This window comes from Bos grunniens, chromosome 11 (genome assembly GCF_055505025.1).
Source record: "Bos grunniens cultivar Pamir isolate PY7600 chromosome 11, Bosgru_T2T1.0, whole genome shotgun sequence".
Lineage (NCBI taxonomy): Eukaryota > Metazoa > Chordata > Mammalia > Artiodactyla > Bovidae > Bos > Bos grunniens.
Window position 1 is genome coordinate 948,017 of NC_141175.1, and position 23,458 is coordinate 971,474.

Below are 23,458 nucleotides of genomic sequence, written 5' to 3' on the forward strand. Positions count from 1 at the left end.
ACCCAGCATTTTGCACGATGTACTCTACATATATGGAGAAGGAAATGGCAACCCACTCCAGCATTCTTGCCTGGGAAATCCCACAGACAGAGGAGCCTGGTGGGCTACAGTCCATGGGATTGCAAGAGTCAGACAAGACTTGGTGACTAAACCACCACCCCTCTGCATATACGTTAAATAAGCAGAGTAACAACATACAGCCTTGATGTATTCCTTTCCCAATTTTGAAACAGTCTATTTTTCCATGTCTGATTCTAACTGTTGCTTCTTGATCTGCATACAGATTTCTCAGGAGGTAGGTAAAGTGGTCTGATATTCCCATCTCTTTAAGAATTTTCCACAGTTTGTTGTGATCCATAGTCAATGACCAACCTAGACAGCATATTATAAAGCAGAACCATTACTTTGCCAACAAAGGTCTGTCTAGTCAAGGCTATGGTTTTTCCTGTGGTCATGTATGGATGTGAGTTGGACTGTAAAGAAGGCTGACCACCAAAGAATTGATGCTTTTGAACTGTGGTGTTGGAGAAGACTCTTGAGAGTCCCTTGGACAGCAAGGAGATCCAACCAGTCCATCCTAAAGGAGATCAGTCCTGGGTGTTCATTGGAAGGACTGATGCTGAAGCTGAAACTCCAATACTTTAGTCCACCTGATGTGAAGAACTGACTCATTGGAAAAGACCCTGATGCTGGGAAAGATTGAAGGCAGGAGGAGAAGGGGATGACAGAGGATGAGATGGTTGGATATCATCACTGACTCTACTGACATGAGTTTGAGTAAACTCCAGGAATTGGTGAAGGGCAGGGGAGCCTGGGGTGCTACAGTCCATGGGGTTGCAAAGAGCTGGACACGACTGAGCAACTAAACTGAACTGAACTGATACTCAATGAGGCAGATATTTTTCTGATCCAGTGGATGTTGCCAATTTGATCTCTGGTTCCTCTGCCTGTTCTAAATTCAGCTTGTACATTTAGAAGTTCTTGGTTCACACACTGTTGAAGCCTAGCTTGAGCATTATCTTGCCAGCATGTGAAGTGAGCACAAATGGCAGAAACTGAAGAGGAGCTGAAGAGCCTCATGGGCTCTTCTTCTTCTTACCTACCTTCTTCTTATCCACTTCTTACCTATCACTTTGTCTCTCACTGAATTCTTTCTGTGATGTTACATCAAGAACCTGAGCTTCATTAGGTCCTGAAACCAGGTACCGTGGGCTTTGGTTGGGTTTGAGTCCGGCACTTGGGTTCAAGTCCCAATTTGAGGTAAATGGTTTCAATTCCAGACCTAGAACTCAGAAAGGAGAGCAAGGGGATTTCAGACCTAGAACTAAGAAAGCGGACCAGGGGATCCCAGACCTAGAACTCGAAAAATGGACTGGAGGATCCCAGACCAAGAACTAGGAAAGGGGACTCAGGGGGCACCCAGATCTAGAACTAAGAAAGAAGACTCAGAGGGCTCCAGACCAGGAAGCAGGAAAGGGGCCCAGGGCACCTGGACCTAGAACTAGCAAAGGGGCCCAGGGGCTCCTAGACCTGAGAACCAGTCAGGGGTTCTCCCAATATTTGCTGGACTCTAACCAGCCCTTCTGTATGTCCAGGGTCCCCATTTTGAACAGGAAGCTGCAGAACAGCTGCCCCTGCCCAGCCTCCACTGTATGCAGGGCGTGCGCCTGAGTACCTTGTCTCTCGTGTTTCATGGCTCTAAGATCTAGAGAAACTGTGGAGCCTCAACCAGACCTGGGTCCAATTTGGATGATGAGATTCTGCCTTTGAGCTGATGCTGCAGTAGAGTGAGGCGGGGAGTGGGGAGTGTGGCTGAGTGTATCTTACACGGGAAGAAGCTAGATCAACAGACCGTGGCAGGCAGCCCCGAGGACGGCCCGCACAGACCCCTAGATCCTGGTAACAGTCTTCCCCATGAAAGGTGGGCTGGCCTATTGACTCCTCCTGACAGATACAATAGCACAGCTGGCAGCTGGTTCCCCTGCGACTGCTTCCTGCAGCCTCTCTCTGGTACTCATGTCGTGAGTTACGGCATGGTGAGGACACTTGAGCAGCCCACGGAGAGGCCGCGGCTGTGGGGGGCACGGCCAGTGACCCATGACAAACCAGTCTTTTCAACAGTCTCTAGTGGGCCTGAACGTAACCCTCCAGTCCTAATCAAGCCTCAGGCTGGCTGCACCTCTGGCTTCAGCTGGACTGTGACCTCATGAGGGACCCCAGGCCACAGGTACCCTGTCAAGCCACACCTGGACACCTGACCCTTAGGAACTGTGAGATAATAGATACTTGTTTTAAGCTGATAACCAGGACTTCCCTGGTGGCTCAGACGGTAAAGCGTCTGCCTACAATGCGGGAGACCTGTGTTCGATCCCTGGGTCGGGAAGATCCCCTAGAGAAGGAAATGGCAACCCACTCCAGTACTCTTGCCTGGAGAATCCCATGGATGGAGGAGCCTGGTGGGCTATAGTCCACGGGGTCGCAAAGAGTCGGACACAACTGAGCAACTTCAGTTTCACTTCCACTTCACTTACACTTTAAGCTGATAAGTTCTGGAGTAATTGTTAGCTTCTATGAAAATTATTCCCTGTCCTGGGACCTACCCGGTTCCCAGATGACCATCACTCTGAAGGCTCCTCCCCGACTGGGTCCCCTCTGCCTACATACACCAAGCTTTCTCTTTTCCTTTGTAACCAAGAAGGCAAAGGAGCAGAAGTGTTGGCTGCTCCCAACCATCCACCAAAGTCACAGGTGCCCACGAGCCCAAGAGCGCCGAGGCAGCCGTTGCCTTCCCTGCGCAGGCGCAGGCAGTGCGGCAGGTGTGCAACCACCGCGTGGGCTCCAGTGCAGACCATCCTGCATACGAGCTGGGCAGCCCTGTGCCTATCAAAGAGTGTCCCCCGACACTCATGCGTGAAGTGAGTCGTGAGGGCCCGACACACGCACAGACCGCACCTGTCAGCTGCGCCGCGTCACGGAGAGGAAAAGGCAAACTCCACCTCAGGCCGAAGCTTCCCTTTGCACAAGGCCCAGCCTCCCTGCCTGGCTACTGAGAAGGCTGCAGAAGGGCAAGGCCTCCCTGGGCTGAGGCATGGTCGCTTCTCGCTCAGGCCCTCCCCAGGTCAGAACTCCGCCGTGCGCAGGTGTCAACAGTGCCCATCCTCGGGCTCTGGGGCCAGCACAGGGCAGCACCCTGCACAACGGCAGGGCCCAGGGAAGGGGCTTCCTCGCCGCCCAGGGCCTGCGCTCGTCCACGGTGAGCCTCAGAAGCACCTGCCTTCCAGGCCTCCCGCACTGCAGAGGCTGCTGAAGGGACCTGGGCCCACTGCTCCCCTCCAGCCTCCCAGGAAAATCTGGTACATGTGTCCAGGTCTGCCCAGGCCAGACTTGCAGGATAGGGTCAGGACCACAGCCTCCTTGAGCCTCCACGGGATAGCAGCAACACATTTAGAAGATCATCTACCGAGCACGGAGGAAGCCACAGAGGCTTGAGCTGATCTTGGGACTGCAGACAGGTCAGGACGGGAATGAGGCTGCCCGGTGGCCGACGCCCGCACCAGTAAGGACCAGACCAGGATGGGCCTCCCCTGTCGGCAGGCTGCCTTTCCCACCTGGGGGCATCAGTCCCCCAACCCAGCTCTGTTCCAGACCCCAGCTCACACTGGGTTTGGCGCTGTGGGGGCGGGCTGCACGTGCTCTCAGGCCAGGACACGGTGGGCCCACCTGGACCCACCGCAGGCATCCCTGATGAGGCGGCTTACTCACCCCGAAATCGAAGCAGTTGAAGGAGGACCGGAAGTAGCTCCTGGGCCCCAGGCCATACATCTTCAGGGACATCTCTGTGAGGAAGAGACCCAGGAAAACAAACTCTGCAAAGTCTAGGAGAAGCCGGAGAAGAGGGGGATTAGCTCGCGGCCTCCTCCCGCCTGGCTCAGTCCAGACCGGAGGACACCAGACCTCTGGGCCGATCCAGGGGGCAGCTTCCAGGCCTGGTCTGCGGCTCTGAGCTCCAGCCTCAGCCCAGGACAAAGCAGCGAGCAGAGGACGTGACGCAGAGAGGTGCTCCTTCCAGCTTGCGAGGCGAGTGCCCAGGCTCCCAGGACCAGGTTCGGGAGTGAGTCTAGGTCAAGGGCCCAAGTCTCCCAGAGGACTTAGGTGGTCAGGCAGGAGGCGCCCAACCCCCTGGAGATGCTGGACGGCTGTGGACCCTTCCTTCTCCCTTCAGTCTCATTCCCTGATCCACACACCAACTGCAACTGGAGTCCCTCTGCGAGGACCCTGGGCCAGAACGCCAGTTTCTCTGCAGGGACCGCCCTGACCCTCGTGGACTCACAGCACCATGTCTGGTTTTAACTCTGTCCACAGGCTCACCCCACTAAAGGAGAGCATCCTGACCACCCAACACCCGCAGACCCCCATAGTACGAGTCTCCCAGGAGGCACCCACACTTGCTCGGGGCTCTGGGGAGTCACATAGGACCCCTGTGGGTGTGGTGCCTTCAGCTCCCTGCAGGCTGGGCCCGGCAGGTGGCAGTAGAGAGCAGGGCCTGCTTCAGCCCAGGGACCTGCCACTGGCAGGGCTGACCCTGCTGCAGGACTGAAGGGAGGCCACACTGGACCTGAGGGTCATCCTGGGAATTCAAGGCACAGAGACACTACTCCAACCCAGCCTGAGCAGAAGGCAGGGTCAGAACAGGAAGAACCGTCCAGAAGCTGTACAAGACCGCAGACTGCAGGAGACACAGCCAAGTTTAGCCCCTGACAGGCTGGCCAAACCAGGAATTCCAGGGATCAGAACAAGGTCGCTGTTTTTGATCCTCCACCCAAAGCTGGAATCCATGCATCATTTCAGACAGTGAGCCAAAGGCACTGTGGCCTCTGACCCCAGAGCATGGGGCCAGGGAAGCAGTGGAGCGTGAAGGGCAGAGCCCCCACAGGCCAGGGACACAGGGGTCAGGCCACCAGGCAGTCACCCACGTGGTGGCCCCGGGCCTCTGCATCCAGACTGGTTGGGAGACTGGCCCTCAAGCAGCTTCTGCTCAAACAGAAGGTGGAAGAGAGGGTCACACACGTCCTGCCCTCCGTGTGCACCCTGAAACTGCTCTCCCCCATGTGCTGCACAGACACACAGGCCTCCCCAGGCAGCTCTGCAGCAGCTGAGACCCCAGACAAGCAAAGACACCAGTTCCACTGCCCACTGGGCAGCATGCCTCACAGATGTGTGATGGTTCATACGGCCCAAGAAGGTCTCGGGTAGGCGACCCGGGTACATGGACAATCACCACCTGCCTGGCCTCTGAAGCCAGTCCAAATGCCAGCAGGGTACCCAAGCCATGCCCGGGATGAGTAAGGCGATGGAACAGCAGCCCTCCTGGAGAAGCCATGTGAAGGCTGTGCCCTGAGTCCAGCATGGAACACGAGCCCCTCGGCCCCTGCACTCCAGGGCCCCATGAGGGGAGCTCAGGTCTTGGAAGGAGAGACCGAAGAGACAGGGCTCCTAGCTGCCCCACCCAGACCTTGGAGCTGAAGCTACCCAGTGGCCCATCTTGCTCCCAGGAGATCAAAGTGGGAGCCCTTTATTGGAACCAGCCCAGGAAGTGCTGAAAGGGAAGCTTTCCAAGAAAGGGGGCACCTGGAACACAGCCTTCACAACATGCCCACTCCTTTCCTCTCCCAAGGAAGAGACCCTCAACTTCATATGCTCAGCCTCCCCTCAGAGGCCAAGAAAGGGCATCCACATGTTCCTTCCTAAAGTATGCATTCAGCTTGCAGGCCCTTGCGCTGCCCTGAGCTGACCCTAGAGACAGCTGACCCCTCCCTCCAGGAGATCATGGGCTAGGGGAGCAGAGCAACTACATTACACAATGTCTGCGTTATAACAGGAAGACAGCAACTGTGGGGACACAGGGACAGAGGAGAGGGTGGCCAGGTCCATCCTGCCAGGCCCAGGGGTTCACGGCATGACAGCATCCACTCCCAGGCCCCCTTCACCATCTGAGCATCAGTCTCGGGGTCCTTAGTGCCTCGGGGGTGGTGCATTTGACAGGCGGACAGCGAGGTGCATGGCCAGCCTCAGGCCAGGGCCCCGTGGTGAGCTCTGATGGAGCTAGTCCTGATGGGAGCCCCCACTTCTGCCTCTGCCTCCTGCAGGCCTGCCCTCCTGGGCTGGGTCAGCCCGCCTCAGCTTCAGCCCAGCACTGAGCAGATGCCTCCAGACCCAGCAGAGGCCACCCCTCCCTCCAGCCATTTTCCCTGGGGGATGCTGATGAACGCAGGCATTTCCAGGAAACCACAGAGAAGATGAGGCAGTGAGGGGGCAGATTTGCAGCCAGGGACGCCTGTGGCCCAGTCAGCACATAGGCACTTCCAGCCTCATGCTCCTGCCATCAGACACGCAACCAGGCCGTGCAGGCCCCCTCCAGCCCACTTAGTGGGCAAATCTCCAGGAAACACGAGCAACCACAAGACAGACCGGGTACCGCTGGCTTCTTGCAGGAAGAAAAGGCCTCGCGAGAAGCCCCAGGGAGCAGCCACACTACTGCCCGAGTGAGGAGGAAGCCCTGTCTCCCCAGCCCCTGCCCAGCGCCCAAGGGTGGGTACCACCACCTGAGGACTCAAGGAGACACTGAATTCAGTCCCAAGCCAGGTCCCACACCAAGTCTTGAGCCCAGGACACATGAATCGGGGCAGGGCGCCGGGCTCAGTGCACACACTTTGATTCCTTAGCCCACCCTCCCCACCTGGGAGCCAGCCGGGGCCCCTCCTGCTTCTCCTCTCTCTGCCCTTTCCCATCATGCCAGCAACGGATTGCAATTGAAGTCTGGGAAACAGCCTGGAGCCAGCCCCCAACACAGCCCTCCCCAGCCACATTTTCAAGTGACCCGGGGAGCCGTCCATCCAGAGCCCAAAAGAACCCAGCAACAGCAGCCCAGGCTCCTGGTCAGAGCTGCCTAGGCTCCGTGTGGCTGGTCCGCTGGGGGCCAGAACTGGGAGCCAGGAGGGTGTTCTGGAGAAAGGCTTTCTTGGGCATCTAGGTGGCTGCACGCACGCAGGGAAAGGGAGATGGAAAGGAAGAGAGGGAGGCGAGTGTGGAAGCTCAGAGCAGGCTGTTTCCAGATCAGGAACTAACACGAGCAGGCTGAAGGCGCTGACCTCGGGGAAGGGGCAGGAGGGGCTCCTGACCGCAGGACAGAAATCATTCATGCAGTGTCTCTGGAGCTCTCGTGAAGCAAAACGAACAAACAAGACCTTCTGTCGCATGTGCCCTGCAGGGCCCTTGGGTGTGAAGGAACCTGGGCCCTGGGAAGGGGCCTCAGCTCTTCACCTCCTTGGAGCAGTAACCAGGGCCAGACAGGTCACGACCCAGAGCCCCTGCTATGTCCTCAGGCTCATGGACACGTTTGTAAGTAATCCCTGGTCATGGACACGTCCAGATTCACCCAACCAAGAAGACACAGAAACAACTAGAAGAGCCCTGGGAGACCCCTGGGAGCGAAGACTCTTTCTCCTCAGGAATCCAGGGCCCACGCATCCCTCGGTCCCTGGGTCGAAAGCCCTTAGGGCAGGAGACATCATCCCGGTTCCCCAGACCCCTCCCTCGTTTCCCACTACACTGACGGACGGGGTCTAACCAGACCAGCCCAGCCTCCTGGAACCTGGGCCAGGCCTGGGCACAGTCAGGCCTGCAGCAGAGACCCCCGGGGCACTTCGGTCGGCACAGGGGTCCTACCCAGGGCACGCCAACGCCACAGGCTGTGGGCCGGAAGTGGTTCGGAGGAGGCGGGGCCCGGGAGGGCGGGGCCCGGGAGGCGGGGCCAGCTACGTACACAGCGCGGTGGTGAGCCGCTGGGGCTGCTGGTAGTGCACCATGGCCACGCACAGCGTGTTCAGGGCCACCACACACAGCACCACCCAGTAGAAGCTCTGCGCCTTCACCAGGCGCCGGATGAAGAACCGGAACATCTTCTCCTTCCTGCGGAAGTATGACGAGCTCTCCGTCTTCCCACTCTTGAGGCTGGCTCGGGCGAAGGGGGACCCTGCAGGAACAGGGGGCTCGCTGAGGGTGTGGGTGACCAGCAGGCCCCAGGGCACACTCTCCCTCCGCCAGTGTGAGCCCTGCAGACGCACCCGCAGAGCATGTGTCCCCCATCCCACAAGGACACTTGCCCTGGCCTGGCTCAGGGCGCCTGTTTCCATCCCAGGCGCCACGTGTGTCAGACCCACTACCAACATTGTGCTAAAGGCCCCTGCGCCCCCTGGAGTGGGTCCTGGCCACACCCCTGCTTCCCAAATGAGGGAACCAAGAGCCTGGGTGGTCTCCATAGCTGCTGGGCTCCGGCTGGGAGGCCTGCATTGAAACAGGCCTCTGGTCCCCAGCGCCCCAGCCACCTTACAGGAGGGTAGTCCCCGTGCTCCCAGGCCACTCTGATTTCTGGCATCACCTAGGGAGTCCTGTCGTTTCTGGCCCTTCCTCCCTCCGTAGCTCCAGGGCCAAGAGCCACTGACCACCCGCTTTTCTAGGAGTTGTCTTGGAACACAGCCAAGCTCCTTCATCTGTGTCTGGCTTGGCTGCAGACCATGGCCCACAGAGCCCAGAAAGTCTGCCCAGGAAGCTGCTCCTCTGTCCCCACTCACCCGCCAGACCCAACTGCCCTCGCCGGCTCCTGTGCCCACAGCCCCTGCACTGCCCCCAAGGGAGTGCCTTCCCCCCAGCTCCTTCTCAGCTCCGAGGTCACCCTTCTCTAGGCTCCAGTAACAGGCCTCAGTGCCCCAAAAATCACATCCTGTACCAACTGCACTGCGTAGGCTTACCAGTCTGTTCTTTGCCTGAGCCCCAGATCAGACTGAGCTCTGGGGGGCACGGCTTCCCTCTGCACCCCCAACCCCTTGTGCCATGTGACAATTGCATGAGCGGACTTCATGGGTGCCTGGAGGCTCTGAGTGCCCCCAAGTGCTCAAACACAGGCGGCTCTGAACACCTGGCCTAGCCGCATCCCTGGGGAAGAAGCATGTGCGCATGTTACACGACGGCAGGCGTGTTTGCACAGGGGTGTGTGCGTGTGCAGACTCAAGAGTGTTTCAGGCTGGCGTCTTCTTGGACTCACTAAATGAAGACGGGCCGAGGCCTCTGGGGCAGCTGCATCACACAGAGACGCTGTATGCCAGACACACGGCAGGTGAAGAGCACCTGCCAGTCAGCCCTTGTGGGGGTGAGCAGGGCCCTAATGGGGAATTCCCAGCACGCTAGATGCCACACCCACACCCCATCCACACCTGCGGAAGACACTGTTCCATCGCAGCCTCTAGCTGAGCCAGGACACAGCTCCCAGTCCATGACCTGACACCAGCCAATGCCAAGTCCTCGTGACTGGCTCATTCAACAAAATCTCTTGCCCGTGGTGCACTGGGATGACCCAGAGGGATGGTACGGGAAGGGAGGTGGGAGGGGGGTTCAGGATGGGGAGCATGTGTACACCCGTGGCGGATTCATGTTGATGTATGGCAAAACCAATACAATATTGTAAAGTAATTAGCCTCCAATTAAAATAAATAAATTTAAATTAAAAAAAAAATCTCTTGGCCAATCTTGCCAAGGGTTGCAAAATGCCAAGACCACAGCCAGACACACCCACTCCCTCCTCCAAGACAGCCATGGGGCAAAGAGGGAAGACAGGGACCCAAAACAGACAAGGAGAGGCCTGCACACAGGCAGAGCCCACACAGAGCCACTGGGGAACCCACACACTCAAAATCCCCAGACACTGCCATTTACAAACAGAGTCACACACACGTGCTGCACAGCACACCCCAACGCTGACCACACCCCCAAAGACACACTCAGGCTCACACAGCCGCACACCTGCGACCACACACAGGCCCACTCTGGGAAGGCAGGTCAAGCGAACATGTGACTCAAGAAAGGCGCTTTGTGCGTGCACGTGGCCAGTAGGACAAGCAACACGCTCCCCAGGAGACTCCCTGCTGCACGAGCCCCGTGAGGCCAGCTGGCCCCACCCAAAGAGGGCCTCAGGGCTGCTGTCCTCTCACACCCCCGGGACCATGGGGCCTCAGGGTGTCCCGGGCTGGGTCCCTGAGGACAGGCGGCATTTCCCACGAACAGCGCCTGTATGCTCACAGCAGCTCTTTGGTGAAAGGAAGGGTCTGCAGTAGAAGTGAAAATGTGTCACAGTCAGAATCCCTGCTTTGGGTGGAAACGTGCAACATCGGGACTTCTAGGCTTTGTCGTTTTCCAGGTCCCACTTAATCAGCACATATTCTTCATGATAAAAAAGGCTTATTTCACAAAAAATACACATTTTCAAGCTAGGGGGCAGTTGAGAATGAATGAACTATGGATGACGGCAGAATTAAGCCCAGCTGGAATGACATGGCTGCCTGGGCACACGTGGGGTCTTGGCACTGTGCCCAGGCAGGGTCTCATCAGCCAACATAATGTCTGCGTCAGACCCGCTTAGCACCATCCCTTCGATGACTGCCCTGAGTGGGGCAGAGAACACAGGACAACCATGACCTGCCCCTGCCCCACCATCCCACCAGGGCACAGGCCACAGATCACAGGTGACAGGCAGGCAGTGCAGGACGCGCCTGCTCAGCGGCTGCATTCCCTGGTATGGCAGGCAGAGTGATGTGGACTGGACACCAGGCGTGTGGACGTGAACCCTGTCCACCCAATAGGCACGTGCCTGGTACATCCTCGCAGCTGAAGAGTCCTCACTGGAAACAGATATGGAGTCTCATGGGGTTCTGGGGGTTAAGGAAAGCCATGCAGGCTGACCCATCAGGCCTCAACCAGCAGCCAGCATGGAGCTGGGGGGAACCCAGGAGGTGCCAGGCCCTATATCCAGACCCGAGGGAAGCAGACCACCTGTAGAGCCTGAGGCCCCGAGTGCAAGGAGACCCTTGGGCTCCGCTGGGGACTTGGAGCAAAGTCTACAGGGTCCCAGATATGGCACAGAGCTAAAACAACCAAAATAAAACAAAGAGAGAAAATAAAACTCCTCCCAAATCATTCAGCAGATGAAAGGAAAGAAGTTCACTCTTAAAAACCCAAACTAGGAGCCTGAAGATGCAGCAAAGCAATGTCTTAGATAAACATGTACAGGAAATATAAGGAGGGAGAAATCAAAGGAAAAGGCTGAGAGACACAAAGGAGCAAAGAAAGAGGTAACACAAAGTAACAGGAATTCCAGGAGCAAAAAGAAAAAGGAAAGGAGGTTAAATAACTGGACAAATGGAAAAAAAAATTCCTCGAGTAGGAAGACCTGAGCTGCAGGCCGAGAGGCCCCCTGGGCTTCAGACCCCAGGCAGAGGGCATTCCAGGCGGGGCCATATCTGCAACCAGGACACTAGGAACAGGACAGTGACCCCCGCAGAACAAGAGAGAACAACCACAGCAGCAAAAGCTCTCTTGTCCTGAGAACAACAGAGGACGCCTGAGCGTGTGCAGAAGCCAGTCACTCACCCACACGCCGCCCAGCGGAGCACTGAGAGACAGCAGAGCCCAGACGGAGCAAAACCCCGTGGGACCCAGAGACTGCAGAGGAGACAGCACCCGCGCGGCCGCGCAGTGCAAAGGCCAGGCAGGCCTATGCCTGCCCGGGGTGACCACGGGGCCTGCAGACACAGGAAGTAAGTCCCCAAGACATCTCCCACCAGGAGTGGGGAACAAGGAGGGAAACGCTGCAAATACTTACTGGGCTGAGGGTGGAGCAGAGGCATGAGAAATACAGCAACTCAGTTATGGAAATACCACATCCTGGTGGTAAAGAGGGTAGAAAAACATGAAAATAGGAAAGCAAATGTTTCTAATTCTGGGAGCAGGGATGGAAGGTCATCATTTGTGGAACATAAGCAGGAAGAATCGGAAATTAGCAGAGGGGAGATCATGATGAACAGCAACCTGGTCAAAGAGCAAAGCAGGAAAGAGAGAGACCACAGTATCACACATCGACACCAAATATCAAAGGAGGAGGAGGAGGAGGAAGTCACGGACACCGACCCTTACACTAACCAGGCTGGACTCCCCCACTGGGAACAGAGACCATAAGACTGGGTTAAAAAAAAGCAAAACCCAGCTCAATGTTGTTTGTAAGAAGAACATTTAAAATACTTAATGTCATAAAGAGTTGAAAATGAAAGGAAAAGCAAAGATACCAAGCAATGCGAACTAAAACCCAAAAATAATGGTAGGAATGAAAAGTAAGACATTCGCTGGCAGACAAGGAATTGTCCAGTGGAGGAGGTAAATGGATAAAGAAGGTATTGTGTGATGATCAAACACATGCTCACAAAGAAGATGTAACAGCCATAAAAATATATAGCAGCCAAATATGTAAACAAAAGCCATGAGACGTACACAAGAAAGCATCAGGAAAACGCCAGTCGAAACCACAAGACTTAGCACCTCACACTTGTCAGGATGGCTGCTTCCAAACAGACAAAAGACAGTGTTGCTGAGAACACGGAAAAATTAGACCTTTGTGCTCTGTTGATGGGAACGTGAATGGAGAACAGCACTGTGGCTCCTCAGAAGTGAAAACTAAAACCACCTGATGACCCAGCAAGCCGGCTGCGGGGAGACTAGCTCTAGCTCTGGCTCTCTATCTTGGGCTTCCCAGGTGGCAGTAGTGGTAAAGAATCCACCTGCCAACGCAGGGGACGTAAGAGATGCAGATCCAATCCCTAGGCTGGGAAGATCCCCTGGAGGAGGGCAGACAACCCACTCCAGTGTTCTTGCCTGGAAAATCCCACAGACAGAGGAGCCTTGCGGGCTACAGCCCACAGGGTCACAAAGAGTCAGACACGACTGAGTGAGCACAGCATGTATTTGCATCTATAGAAAGAAAGGTCTCCAAAACAACTGAAATCAGGATCTTGAAGAGATCCGAGCTCTCCCATGTAAACTGCAGCACAATTCACAGCAGATAAGACATGGAAACAACCTAACTGCCTACCGACAGCTGAGTGGACAGAGAAAATGTGGTCTATACATACCACAGAATACTCTTCAGCCCTAATAAGGAAGGAAATCTGGCAATATGTGCCCACATGGATGGGCCTTGAGGATGTCATGCCAAGTGAAATGAGCTACATTCAGAAAGACAAATACTTCATGAATGACTGCACGCAGATGAGGGATCTGAAATAGTGAAATTCATTAATCCAGAGACGGGACAGTGGTGACCAGGGGCTGCCGAGTGGGGCTGGGGAGTTGTGAACAGGAACAGAGTTCCAGTGAAGTGGGATGGACAAGCTCTGCAGACCTGCTGCCCAGCGCAGCACCTGCAGTCAACAGTAATCCACCGCACACTTTAAATGTAGGAGGACGGATCTCATGATGTGTTCCGATCATACACACACACACACACACACACACACACAATTTTAAGAAAAAAATACAAAAGAAACTTATTAATAAAAAATGAAGTGGGAATGTTCCAAACACCTCTTTCAGAACTGAACAGATCTACTAGATAAAACATAAAGACCTAAAGAACTGGAAAACACAATCAACAAACTTGACTTTGAGACACACATATAACCTGATAACTCACAAAAGCAGAGCATACACAGAGCATGCTTCTGTCAATGAAACTTTCTAAAGTCAGTCATGAAGGTTGGAATTTGAAAACTTCTAAATATAGAGATTTACTGGCCACATTTCCCAATCATTATCTGATAAAATTAGACATAATAAAAAGATGGTCAAAATATTGCTGCTTATAACTCAGAAGCACATTCCCAGATAACCTTTGCCTCAAGAGGAGTAAAAAAATTGTTATCTGGAAACCAGTACAGAGGGGACATCATAACAAAGCTCTGTGCAGAGGGAAACATGCAGCCTTAACTGCTTTCACTGTTAAAGAAGAAAGAAAAAAGAACAAGTTATACATTTTAAGAAGTTAGAAAAATAATAATAAAATAAATCAAAATAAAGTAGAAAGATAAACCTAATAATGACTAATAACAATAATAAAAATGAAAACAAAAAATATAAGGAAATCTACAATCTGTTTATTTTAAACCATCATTAATACATACTAAGCTTACATGATCCTAATTAAGAAATTAGAAATCAAAGATAAATATACTGACAACCAGAAAAAAGCAAAACCAAACTCGACACAATCTAGTCGGTCTCAGAGCTTTAAATGCCTTCTGCAGCCTGAATGCCAGCCCCTGACACATAGAGTGCCCAGCTGACACCCCACTACATCTCAACGTGCATCTCAAACTCAGCACAAACTCAGAACCAAATTCTAGTCATTGTCCCCCAAAATGCATGGGTTTCCAGTCCCATCCTCTTGGGCAGGGCTCCTCTGTGGACACTCCCTGCAGAGCTGTCCTTGATGTCTCTCTCTGTCTCATCTCCACGTCTGACTCATCAGAAATCCTATGGGCTTGTCCTCAAAATAGATCTAGAATCCAACTGCTTAGTACCCCCGCCCCCAGCACTGGGGTCCTCACAGCAGCCCTGGGCCTGGTCCTGCCCTGCCCTCTCTGCATGGCGGGCAGTCTTCAGCGCCCTCCTGAAGCCAGATGCCACCCTCCTCTGCAAACCGCCATGGCTGGCAGAGTCCATGCTGGGCTCCAGCCCCGCTGGCATTCTTGTTTCCTCTCCTGCTGCCCCAGCCCTCCACTCTGCTCCAGCCACACAGGCCACCTGGACTTTGCTGCTTCAGGGTCCTCTCACCTGTCTCGGGGATGCTCTGTGCCCTGGTAAGTTCACCTGCTCATTTCTTCAGCTTTTTACTCAAAGGTGACCTTTTCAGGGCCTGTTGTAGCCACTCTATTTAAAACCCCTACACCCTCAGACCCTTTGAACCCCCTCTTTCTCTACTTTTTTCCTTTTCACACCTAGCACTGGAATGGAAACTCCAAAGATGAAGGCTTCTGCATCTTGCTCAATGCCTCGGGCACTTCCCAACACATCTGGGCACTTAGTATCTGTTGAGTGAATGGACCAGCAGAGAACTGAATGTAGGAGAGAGGAGAAGAATACAAGAGAGCTCTACATGCAGTTCTATAGAAACAAGCTTGAAAGGCAACAAAATGGAGTATTTCCTCAAAATATAACACCGGTCCATACTATTTTCCCTGGTGGCTCAGACGGTAAAGAATCTGCCTGCAATGTGGAAGACCGAGGTTCAATCCCTGGGTTGGGAAGATCCCCTTGAAAAGGGAATGGTTACCCACTCTAGTATTCTTGCCTGGAGAATTCCATGGACAGAGGAACCTGGTGGGCTACAGTCCATGGGGTCACAAAGAGTCAGACACGACTGAGTGACTAACACATTCTTTTCATTTCTTAGCTAGATGGGTTCACATTTTTATTTTACCTTTAAAGAACAGATAATTTAGGTGTTATTTAAACTATTCCAAGCTACAGGAAAAGATTTTTTTACCTCCCTAATTCATTTTACAAAATCACAATAAAAACTTTTTTTAAAAAAAACTTTAGGTAAAATAAGAATAGAGGGACCATTTAAATATTAACACTCATGATAAATTTGAAAAAAATTAAAATTCAAATCCACCATATATATTGGTCTCCTATTAACAAACACAAACAACCCAACAGAAAAGCATACAGAGTACATGAAAAGTCACCAACACCCAAATTGAAATGGGAAACAAACACTTAAAAAGAGGTTCAAAATCACTAGTAGTGAGTGAAATGAGAACTACAATTGCCACAAAATACCACCTTATAATCATCAAATTCCCCTCAAACTGGGAAAAGTCGAGAATAGCTGCAACCTCCAGGCAGGACAAGAACATAGGTGCTCCTGCACCAGGGTGAACGTGTGGTCACAGACCCTCTGGACAGCAGCCGCCCTGGAAGGTGCCAGCACACCCTCCCTGCAGCAGCCTGCTCCTGGGACCCAGCCCACGGGGGCAAAAGCTCTGCCGAGCAAAGACAGATGTTTAAGCAGCTGATTACAGGGTAGTGGACACCACACCATGGACACTATGAACCCCACACAGAAGCAAATTCTAATTAGACCAGCTGATCAGGGTGGGGGGGTGTTCCAAGAGGCACTGATGAGAAAATTTTGTATGAAACTATACAGCCAACGAAGGTCCGTCTAGTCACGGCTATGGTTTTTCCAGTGGTCATGCATGGATGTGAGAGCTGGACTGTGAAGAAGGCTGAGCACTGAAGAATTGATGCTTTTGAGCTGTGGTGTTGGAGAAGACTCTTGAGAGTCCCTTGGACTGCAAGGAGATCCAACCAGTCCATTCTGAAGGAGATCAGCCCTGGGTGTTCATTGGAAGGACTGATGCTGAAGCTGAAATTCCAATACTTTGGCCACCTCATGGGAAGAGTTGACTCATTGGAAAAGACCCTGATGCTGGGAGGGATTGGGGGCGGGAGGAGAAGGGGATGACAGAGGATGAGATGGCTGGATGGCATCACTGACTCAATGGATGTGAGTCTGAGTGAACTCCGGGACTTGGTGATGGACAGGGAGGCCTGGCGTGCTGCGATTCATGGGGTCACAAAGAGTCGGACACGACTGAGCGACTGAACTGGAACTGGATATCTGTAATATGAAAAGACCCCAAAAGTCTACAGCATGTATGTGTCCATGTGTGTATGTGTATGTGTGGGGCGGGGCGGGGGGTGGTTTCAGTTCAGTTCAGTCGCTCAGTCGTGTCCGACTCTTTGTGACCCCATGAACCGCAGTACGCCAGGCCTCCCTGTCCATCACCAACTCCCAGAGTCCACCCAAATCCATGTCCATTGAGTCAGTGATGCCATCCAACCATCTCATCCTCTGTCGTCCCCTTCTCCTCCCGCCTTCAGTCTTTCCCAGCATCAGGGTCTTTTCCAATGAGTCGGTTCTTCGCATCGGGTGGCCAGACTATTGGAGCTTCAGCTTCAGCATCAGTCCTTCCAATGAGTATTCAGTATTGATTTCCTTTAGGATGGAGTGGTTGGATCTCCTTGCAATCCAAGGGACTCTCAAGAGTCTTCTCCAACACCACAGTTCAAAAGAATCAATTCCTCGGCACTCAGCTTTCTTTATAGTCCAACTCTCACATCCATACATAACCACTGGAAAAACCAAAGCCTTGACTAGACGGACCTTTGTTGGCAAAGTAATGTCTCTGCTTTTGAATATGCTGTCTAGGTTGGTCATAACTTTCCTTCTAAGGAGTAAGCATCTTTTAATTTCATGGCTGCAGTCACCATCTGCAGTGATTTTGGTGGGGGGGGGGGGGGGCGGTGGCGGGAGGGTGGTATGAATGTTATCTGAGATGAGCATCTAAAAATGGGAAGGATAAACCCCAAACTATTGACATGGACTTACTGAGGACAGAGAATGTGAAGTATAAATAGATAAACAAATACACAAACGACTTAGACTTCAGTCTTCCAAATGTCACAATGTAACGGGAAGCAGGTCCTTCAACTCAAGTCCACCTGCGACAGCTGGAGAGCAAGGAGGTGCAGCCTGGACCTGGCTTGGTGCCTGTAATGCAAAGCGGTCATTGCCAAGTACACCCCCTCCCCATGCTGCCAAAGGTGGAGGCCCAGGGCCGAGACTTCCTTTGCCACAGAATGCACAACCTCAGGGCATTCAGGGGAAAGGCCCAGGCACTTCAGGCGCTAGGATTCTGGTACCAGGCTAAGAGGACAGGAACTAAAGAGATGAAAGAACCAGGTTTCCCTTTCACTCTTTGAGAAGCAGGAGATGAAGCCAAGGCCTCAGAGGCAGCAGACCCAAGGAATATGGAAGATACACAGAGCTTGCAAGAGAGATAAAAGAAACTTTCGGTCCCTAGAGCAGTGACACACGCAGTCCGCAGCCTCGGGATGTGCCGGAGGTCTCCAGTCCACACAGGACAGCAGAGCCAAGAATAGCCGCGAGCCAGCAGTGTGCTGAACCGAAGGAGCAAGAGGCCAAGAAGAACTCCAGGAGCCGTGCGCGCAGCCCACCTCAGGGCCTGGCCCCAGGAAGACATCTCTGCCCCGGGCGCTGTCCCTCCTGCTGTCTGGCAGACACACGGACCTGGGGCTGGCTGACTGACGCGGGGGTGGGGGACGTGGGGGAGGAAGGGAAGGAGGAGAGCCAGCGTGGCAAGGAGGGAGTGGGTGCGCTCCGCACAGCACACTCCCACAGACTCACCCACAGCACAGAGGTCTGCAAAGCGGTCCTCTCCCTCCTCCGCGTGGATCAGGTCGTTTCGGCTCTTCTTGGTGGCTGCTCTCTTCAACACTGCTTTAAACAAAGGGTGGGCAGACGGCATGAGTGCAGCCCGGCTGGCCGATCTGCTGCAGGGCTGGGCTGTCTCTCAGTTGCCCACTCCCTAATCTCCAGGAACCAGCAGCCTCTCCAGGTCCCCTGTCCTGAAGACAAGGCTGGCAGCAGGAAGGACGATGCCTGGCCCCCATGGCCCCTCTCGGTCCTCAGAGCAAAAGGGACAAGGGATTTTGAAGTCCTGCTTGTCCTTTTCTCCATGATGATGTCCGTAGGGAAGGCCTGGCTACCATGGAGACCAGGAAACTTCCAAGTAGGGAAAGGCCAGGGCTGTAGCCGGCTGCCCCAGCAGCCCGCACTCCAAGGCCAGGTGAGATAAGAGAGATGAGCTCAAGGCTGCGGAGGAACCAGTGAGACCTGCTCAGGCCCCAGATGTGGGCCCCGCGAGACCAGGGCAGGCATGGCACCCTGTCTGGTCCTGTCCTGAGCAGCGGGCATGAAGATGGCAGCCTTCCTTCCTGCCACTGGGGCTGTGCTCGGCCCTGTCCCTGCTCTGGGGCCCCACGTTACACTAGGGGTCTTCCAGGGCAAGCTGGGGTCAGCACCATCCTGAGCCCTGGGGTCAGACACAGCTTGGTTTAAAACCGCAGCCTTCTAGAAGCAGTGCGGTCCCACAGAACTTTCTAGGATGATTTGAAACGAGCTGAGGAAGATTGAAGGACTGGATTTTCACTTCTGTTTCACTGTAACAGGGGCACCTGCGAGCTCACCCAGTCACAAGTCTGCCACCATGCTGGACAACATGGCTCTCAGGCTGTGCTGTGAGCACAGGCTCCTGAGACCCCGGGCTGAGCCCACCGCAGGCTCCACCCCCTCTGGTCAAGCCCCTCAGGAGCATCCAGCTGACCGCACGTGCTGCTGACCCACCAGAGCCCGCCTCCGACACGCAGGCACCCGGCAGAGCAGAGGCATCATGCAGCACATGCAGGCGCACACGCGTGCCGCGGCCCCGCGGCCCCGCGGCCCCGCGGCCCCAAAGCCGAGGCCAGGCAAGGAGCACCGGCAGCAGCCACCTACCATCCAGAGGGGACTTCTCCTCTGCGTTCTTGTCCTCCTCGGCCAGCATGACCTCCTCTGCGAGCAAGACACAGCCTCAGGCCAGAGCCCTTCCGTGCCCACCCCAGCTAGGGCTCATCCCCCAGAAACACAGCAGAATGGAGGCGAGGCCCTGCCTGCTTGGCCTTCCCACTTTCAGAAGCCACTGTGGCCACGGCTGAGCTCATTCCACTTAGTCAGAGCCCTTGGTGTGTCCCACAGACAGAGTGCCGTGAAGAGGGCCTGGCTTGCTCCCCCCTCACGTGGCCCTCCTGCAAGCAGCCCCCACCCCAGCAGAGCTCGCTCCTGCAGGGCCCTGGAGTGGGGGCAGGGAACCAACAGAGCCCAGGCCAGGAGCGCCACACAGCCCTGTCCTCACCGGCCTTGAAGATCCACTCCAGGTACCCATTGAGCTCCCGCTCGATCTGCTGCTGCCGGCGGAGCTTCAGAAAGGCCCGGCGGTTCTCCACCCGCTCACGCTCCTTGGCAAACTCTCTGTGATGGGCAAAGCCAGGGCAGGAGGCAGATCAGGTGGGTATAATCTCACCTACAGGCCCCACCTGTATAGCCAGAGGCACCAGGAACCAGGAAGAGGCCAGGACAGGGGCAGCGGGCCACAGGCCACCCCTCCCAGCGGCTCCCACCACCCTGGCCTCTGCCCACCTGAGCACTTACAAGGCCCAGGCAAACACTTCCTGCCCAGGCCCCTGCAGTACATAGGAACAGCTCCCCAGTGCCTCGAGAGAGGCTCCGCCGCCCCCGGCCTAGAGCAGGTTTGGGCGCACACCCTCTGAGTGCGGGGCCCTGTCCTCTGGACAGAGATGTGCAGGGAGCTCATGGACAAGAACCTTCCAGAGGACTGTCACCTTTCTTTTTCGGCTGGTTCAGACCCTCAGCCATGCTAGAAGGAGGGGCAGGGAGGAACCAGATCAGCTCAGGGCAGCCAGAGACAGGGAGACCGTCTAGCGTCATGAGGTCCCTCTGCCGCCCGGAACCCTCAGCACCTGCCCCACCTCAGCTGAGCTTCTAGGCTCAAAGGGCCAGAAGGAAGCCCTGCACACACACACCACACACACCACACGCGCACACACCTTAGCTCAGGCGCCCAAAGTGCAGGCAGGCGTGCTCCCGGGGCAAAAGAGCATACCTGTTCTCCCTCAGGAGCAGTAGCTTCTGGGCTCGACAGAGGGGCAGGCCCAGCAGGCTGGACTCCTCTCACAGCCCTGGCAATGGAGAGAGCTCGGCTCCGACCAGGATGGACCCCGAGCCTGAGACCACCGTCTATCAGGGTCTGAGCCACCTCAGCCCTGGCCATGAGAGGGGATGGCTCCTTCCTGGACATCTCACCCCGCCCAAGTCCGGACTAAAGAGATGCAGGGCCCCTCACAGTCTCCCCACTGGGCCAGCCCCCTTGGCCACACCTGAGTGCAGAGGCCTGAGGGCAGGACGGGGCGAGACCACACGGCCCGGCTGGCCTGAGAGTCATCAGCAGTGGCTGACCCAGCCACCAGGCACCCACTGCTTGGGGGCGGCTGTGAGCCTCCCCTCCACAGGCTTCTGCCCCTCTGGGAGGAAGGGCTGTGAGTGGAGTGGCTCACAGTGGCTCCAGCCCTGAGCTCCCTGCATCGCAGGCCTCACACTCTCTGCTCCTCCACTCCAGTAGTTCTCTGCCTGCAGGACCCTCCTTGCCAAGCTGGTCCCCCTGCATCTCAATGGAGCTGCCCCTTCCCCAGATCCTCCTCTGAGCCCAGGCCTCCCATGGCTTCCCCATCGCAGCTTAGACTGCAGCCTCCACCTGACGGGGAGCTCCCACCATCCCCGGTGCTGCTCCAGGCGGAGAGGCTCAGAAAGGCACGCTAGTGACAATCAGACCCTCACAGGAAGGAGCGAAGTGGGAGCACACATCAGAGCCGAGCAGAGCGCCAGCCCAGACGCTGCCCTCTCGGTGGCGGCACCTTCTCAGACAAGAGGACAGCTGCCCTCTGGGTCCCCCTGGCTCTCCCCAGCCTACCTCAGGACAGGGCAATGGCAACATTCCCCCCCAGCTTTACAGGGATCTGATGCCCAGGTGGGGCAGGGTGGCAGGCCAAGCCAGACACCCTCTAACTCTGTCCACACAGCCTCCTCGGCTCCGGAGAAGGATGGAAGCCCCAGACACCAGCCCTGGTGGTTTCCTGAAGCCAACGGCACTGCTCTGGCCTCAGGCCAGGAGGGCGCGGTGGGCCATAGGTTGCTGTACCTCTCTCCCCAGGAGGGTCAGAGCCCCTTTCTCCAGGAGGGACCCTTGCCCTGAGCCCTCGCTTGTCCTCTCCTTGAGGTCAGCAGGGACAGGTGCCCAGAGAAGAGGGTAAGCCAGGGGTCGGGGCTGGGGCACAGACCCAGGGCTGCTCCATTCCTTCTCCAGTGTCGCAGCCGAGGGGTCTCTGACACCCGGGGCTGCTCCTGCAGAAACCCCACCACGAATCCAGGTGAGAGGCAGCAGCAGCCCCTCCCAACTCAGAGGCCGGGGTGAAGGCCAAGAGCTAGAGGCAAGGAGGCCAGGGGAGAGGTCAGACGGCAGCCCCAGGGCGGGCTGGCTAGAGCTCAGGGCTAGGAACAGCCAACCCAGGCCAGGCCGGGCCCCACCTCCCCCATACCACACAGGCCGCGTCCAGGCCCATCACCCGGCCCTGGCCTGCAAACACAGAGGCGCACGCAGCAGCAAGGCCCCTTACCCTGAGAGCACTCCCAGCACCAGGTTGAGCATGAAGAACGAGCCGATGATAATCAGGGGCAGGAAGTAGAGCCAGTTCCAGGTGTTGCCAGCCGCGTCGTTGGTCTGGAAGCAAGAGCAGACGAGCAGGATGGTGGGCAGGACAGCACCCCGGCTTCTCACACACCAGCAGAGTCAGGCACGGGTGGGGCCAGACAGGAAATCCAGACTACACCTGCCTGTCCTTGCCCCCTCTAGGACTGGGGCCCCCAAAGGACCAAAGAGCTTCGCACTCCTGACCTTCCCAGCAGCACCAAGAAGCCAAGGGCTTCACCCACCGGGTGCCCCACCTGGACACCTCCCCTCCGCTTCCCAGGCTGCTGGACACACCAGGCAGCTTCAGAGACAATCATCCTTTGTGAAGCCCAGGGACCCCAAGGTCCAGGTCCGATCTGTCTCCTGCCACTCCCACAGCACAGCGCACGCAGCCTGGGCCACACCCCATCAACAAGCCCGCAACTCGCTGCTGTTGCCCCCAGGGAGGAGCCGAGCCTGACAGAACCCCGCTCTCAGGCCGGGTCTAAATAAACCGATGCAGAGGGGCTCCCCCCAAGCCTTCTGGCTTTTAGAGCACAGCCCACCAAGGGATAAGGCCCTGTCCATCCAATTCTTTTCCACTGTTGTCGTTTTCAGGGGCCCCTGTAGGCCCCTGACTGGGGAAGACCTCTTTCTCCACACGAATCTGCTGCTGGAAGTGAACCAAGAAGGGTGGGCATTGTGGGCAGGCAAGCACCAGGCCCCTCTGCTCCTCCGCTCAGAGGCAGCTCACGAGCCAAGGGCCAGGCCTGAGCAGCACAGAGGCAGTGGACATGCTGGCCCTGCTCCGAGGCCGGGCTGACGCCCCGGTGCTGCTGCTGAGACTGCTGTCCTCCAGTGTCCGCCAGCCCGGACAGAACTGCAGGCTCTGCCCCTGCAAGTCCTGAGCCCTCCTGCCTGCCTGCCGCCTGTGGCTTCTGACTCCTGGCTGGCCGCCGAGAACCCCGGGCCTTGACCAGAGGAGACACTCAGACATCTGACTTTGCTTGCTGCCCCTATTCGCTGACCAACCTCTGCCAGCTCCAAACAGAACTCCAATCTACAGGCTACAGTGACCGCCAAAGCCGCCAGCTTCCCCGAAGGGCACCCTCAGAGCCAGCTTCCTTCTGGGAAAAGGAGATGTGTGCTGCCACCTCGGCTCCTCCCACCCACTCGGTCAGGGGTTTGGCTCCACGATGTCCCTCTAATGCACCATTTCCGCCGGTAGCCAAAGTACCCTATTCTCATCTCAAGAAGCAAACAAGGACTTGCACTTCTGGGAAGATGAAGCAGACATTCTCTTCCCTGTTTCTCCCACTGAGTACAGTTAATAACCTGAACATTATATCTAGAGCAAATATACATTTCAC

The 23,458-nt window shown here is 55.7% G+C and overlaps 1 protein-coding gene across 5 annotated transcripts in view; it reads right to left on the reverse strand.

The window, feature by feature from the left end:
* Positions 1-23,458, reverse strand: part of CACNA1B (calcium voltage-gated channel subunit alpha1 B) — a 213,472-nt gene that overhangs the window by 117,062 nt on the left and 72,952 nt on the right. For 4 of the 5 annotated variants that reach the window (XR_015136010.1, XM_086323922.1, XM_086323923.1 and 1 more), the window contains exons 7-12: positions 22,036-22,139; positions 19,701-19,816; positions 19,304-19,360; positions 18,155-18,247; positions 7,823-8,032; positions 3,763-3,875 (exon numbers count right to left, since the gene is read on the reverse strand). Coding sequence is in view for 4 of the 5 variants with exons in the window: in XM_086323922.1 (XP_086180048.1) it covers positions 3,763-3,875; positions 7,823-8,032; positions 18,155-18,247; positions 19,304-19,360; positions 19,701-19,816; positions 22,036-22,139 (693 nt within the window). In the remaining variant the exon portion in view is untranslated. The remainder of the gene's footprint in view (positions 1-3,762; positions 3,876-7,822; positions 8,033-18,154; positions 18,248-19,303; positions 19,361-19,700; positions 19,817-22,035; positions 22,140-23,458) is intronic. The other variant, XM_086323921.1, reaches the window with a different exon arrangement.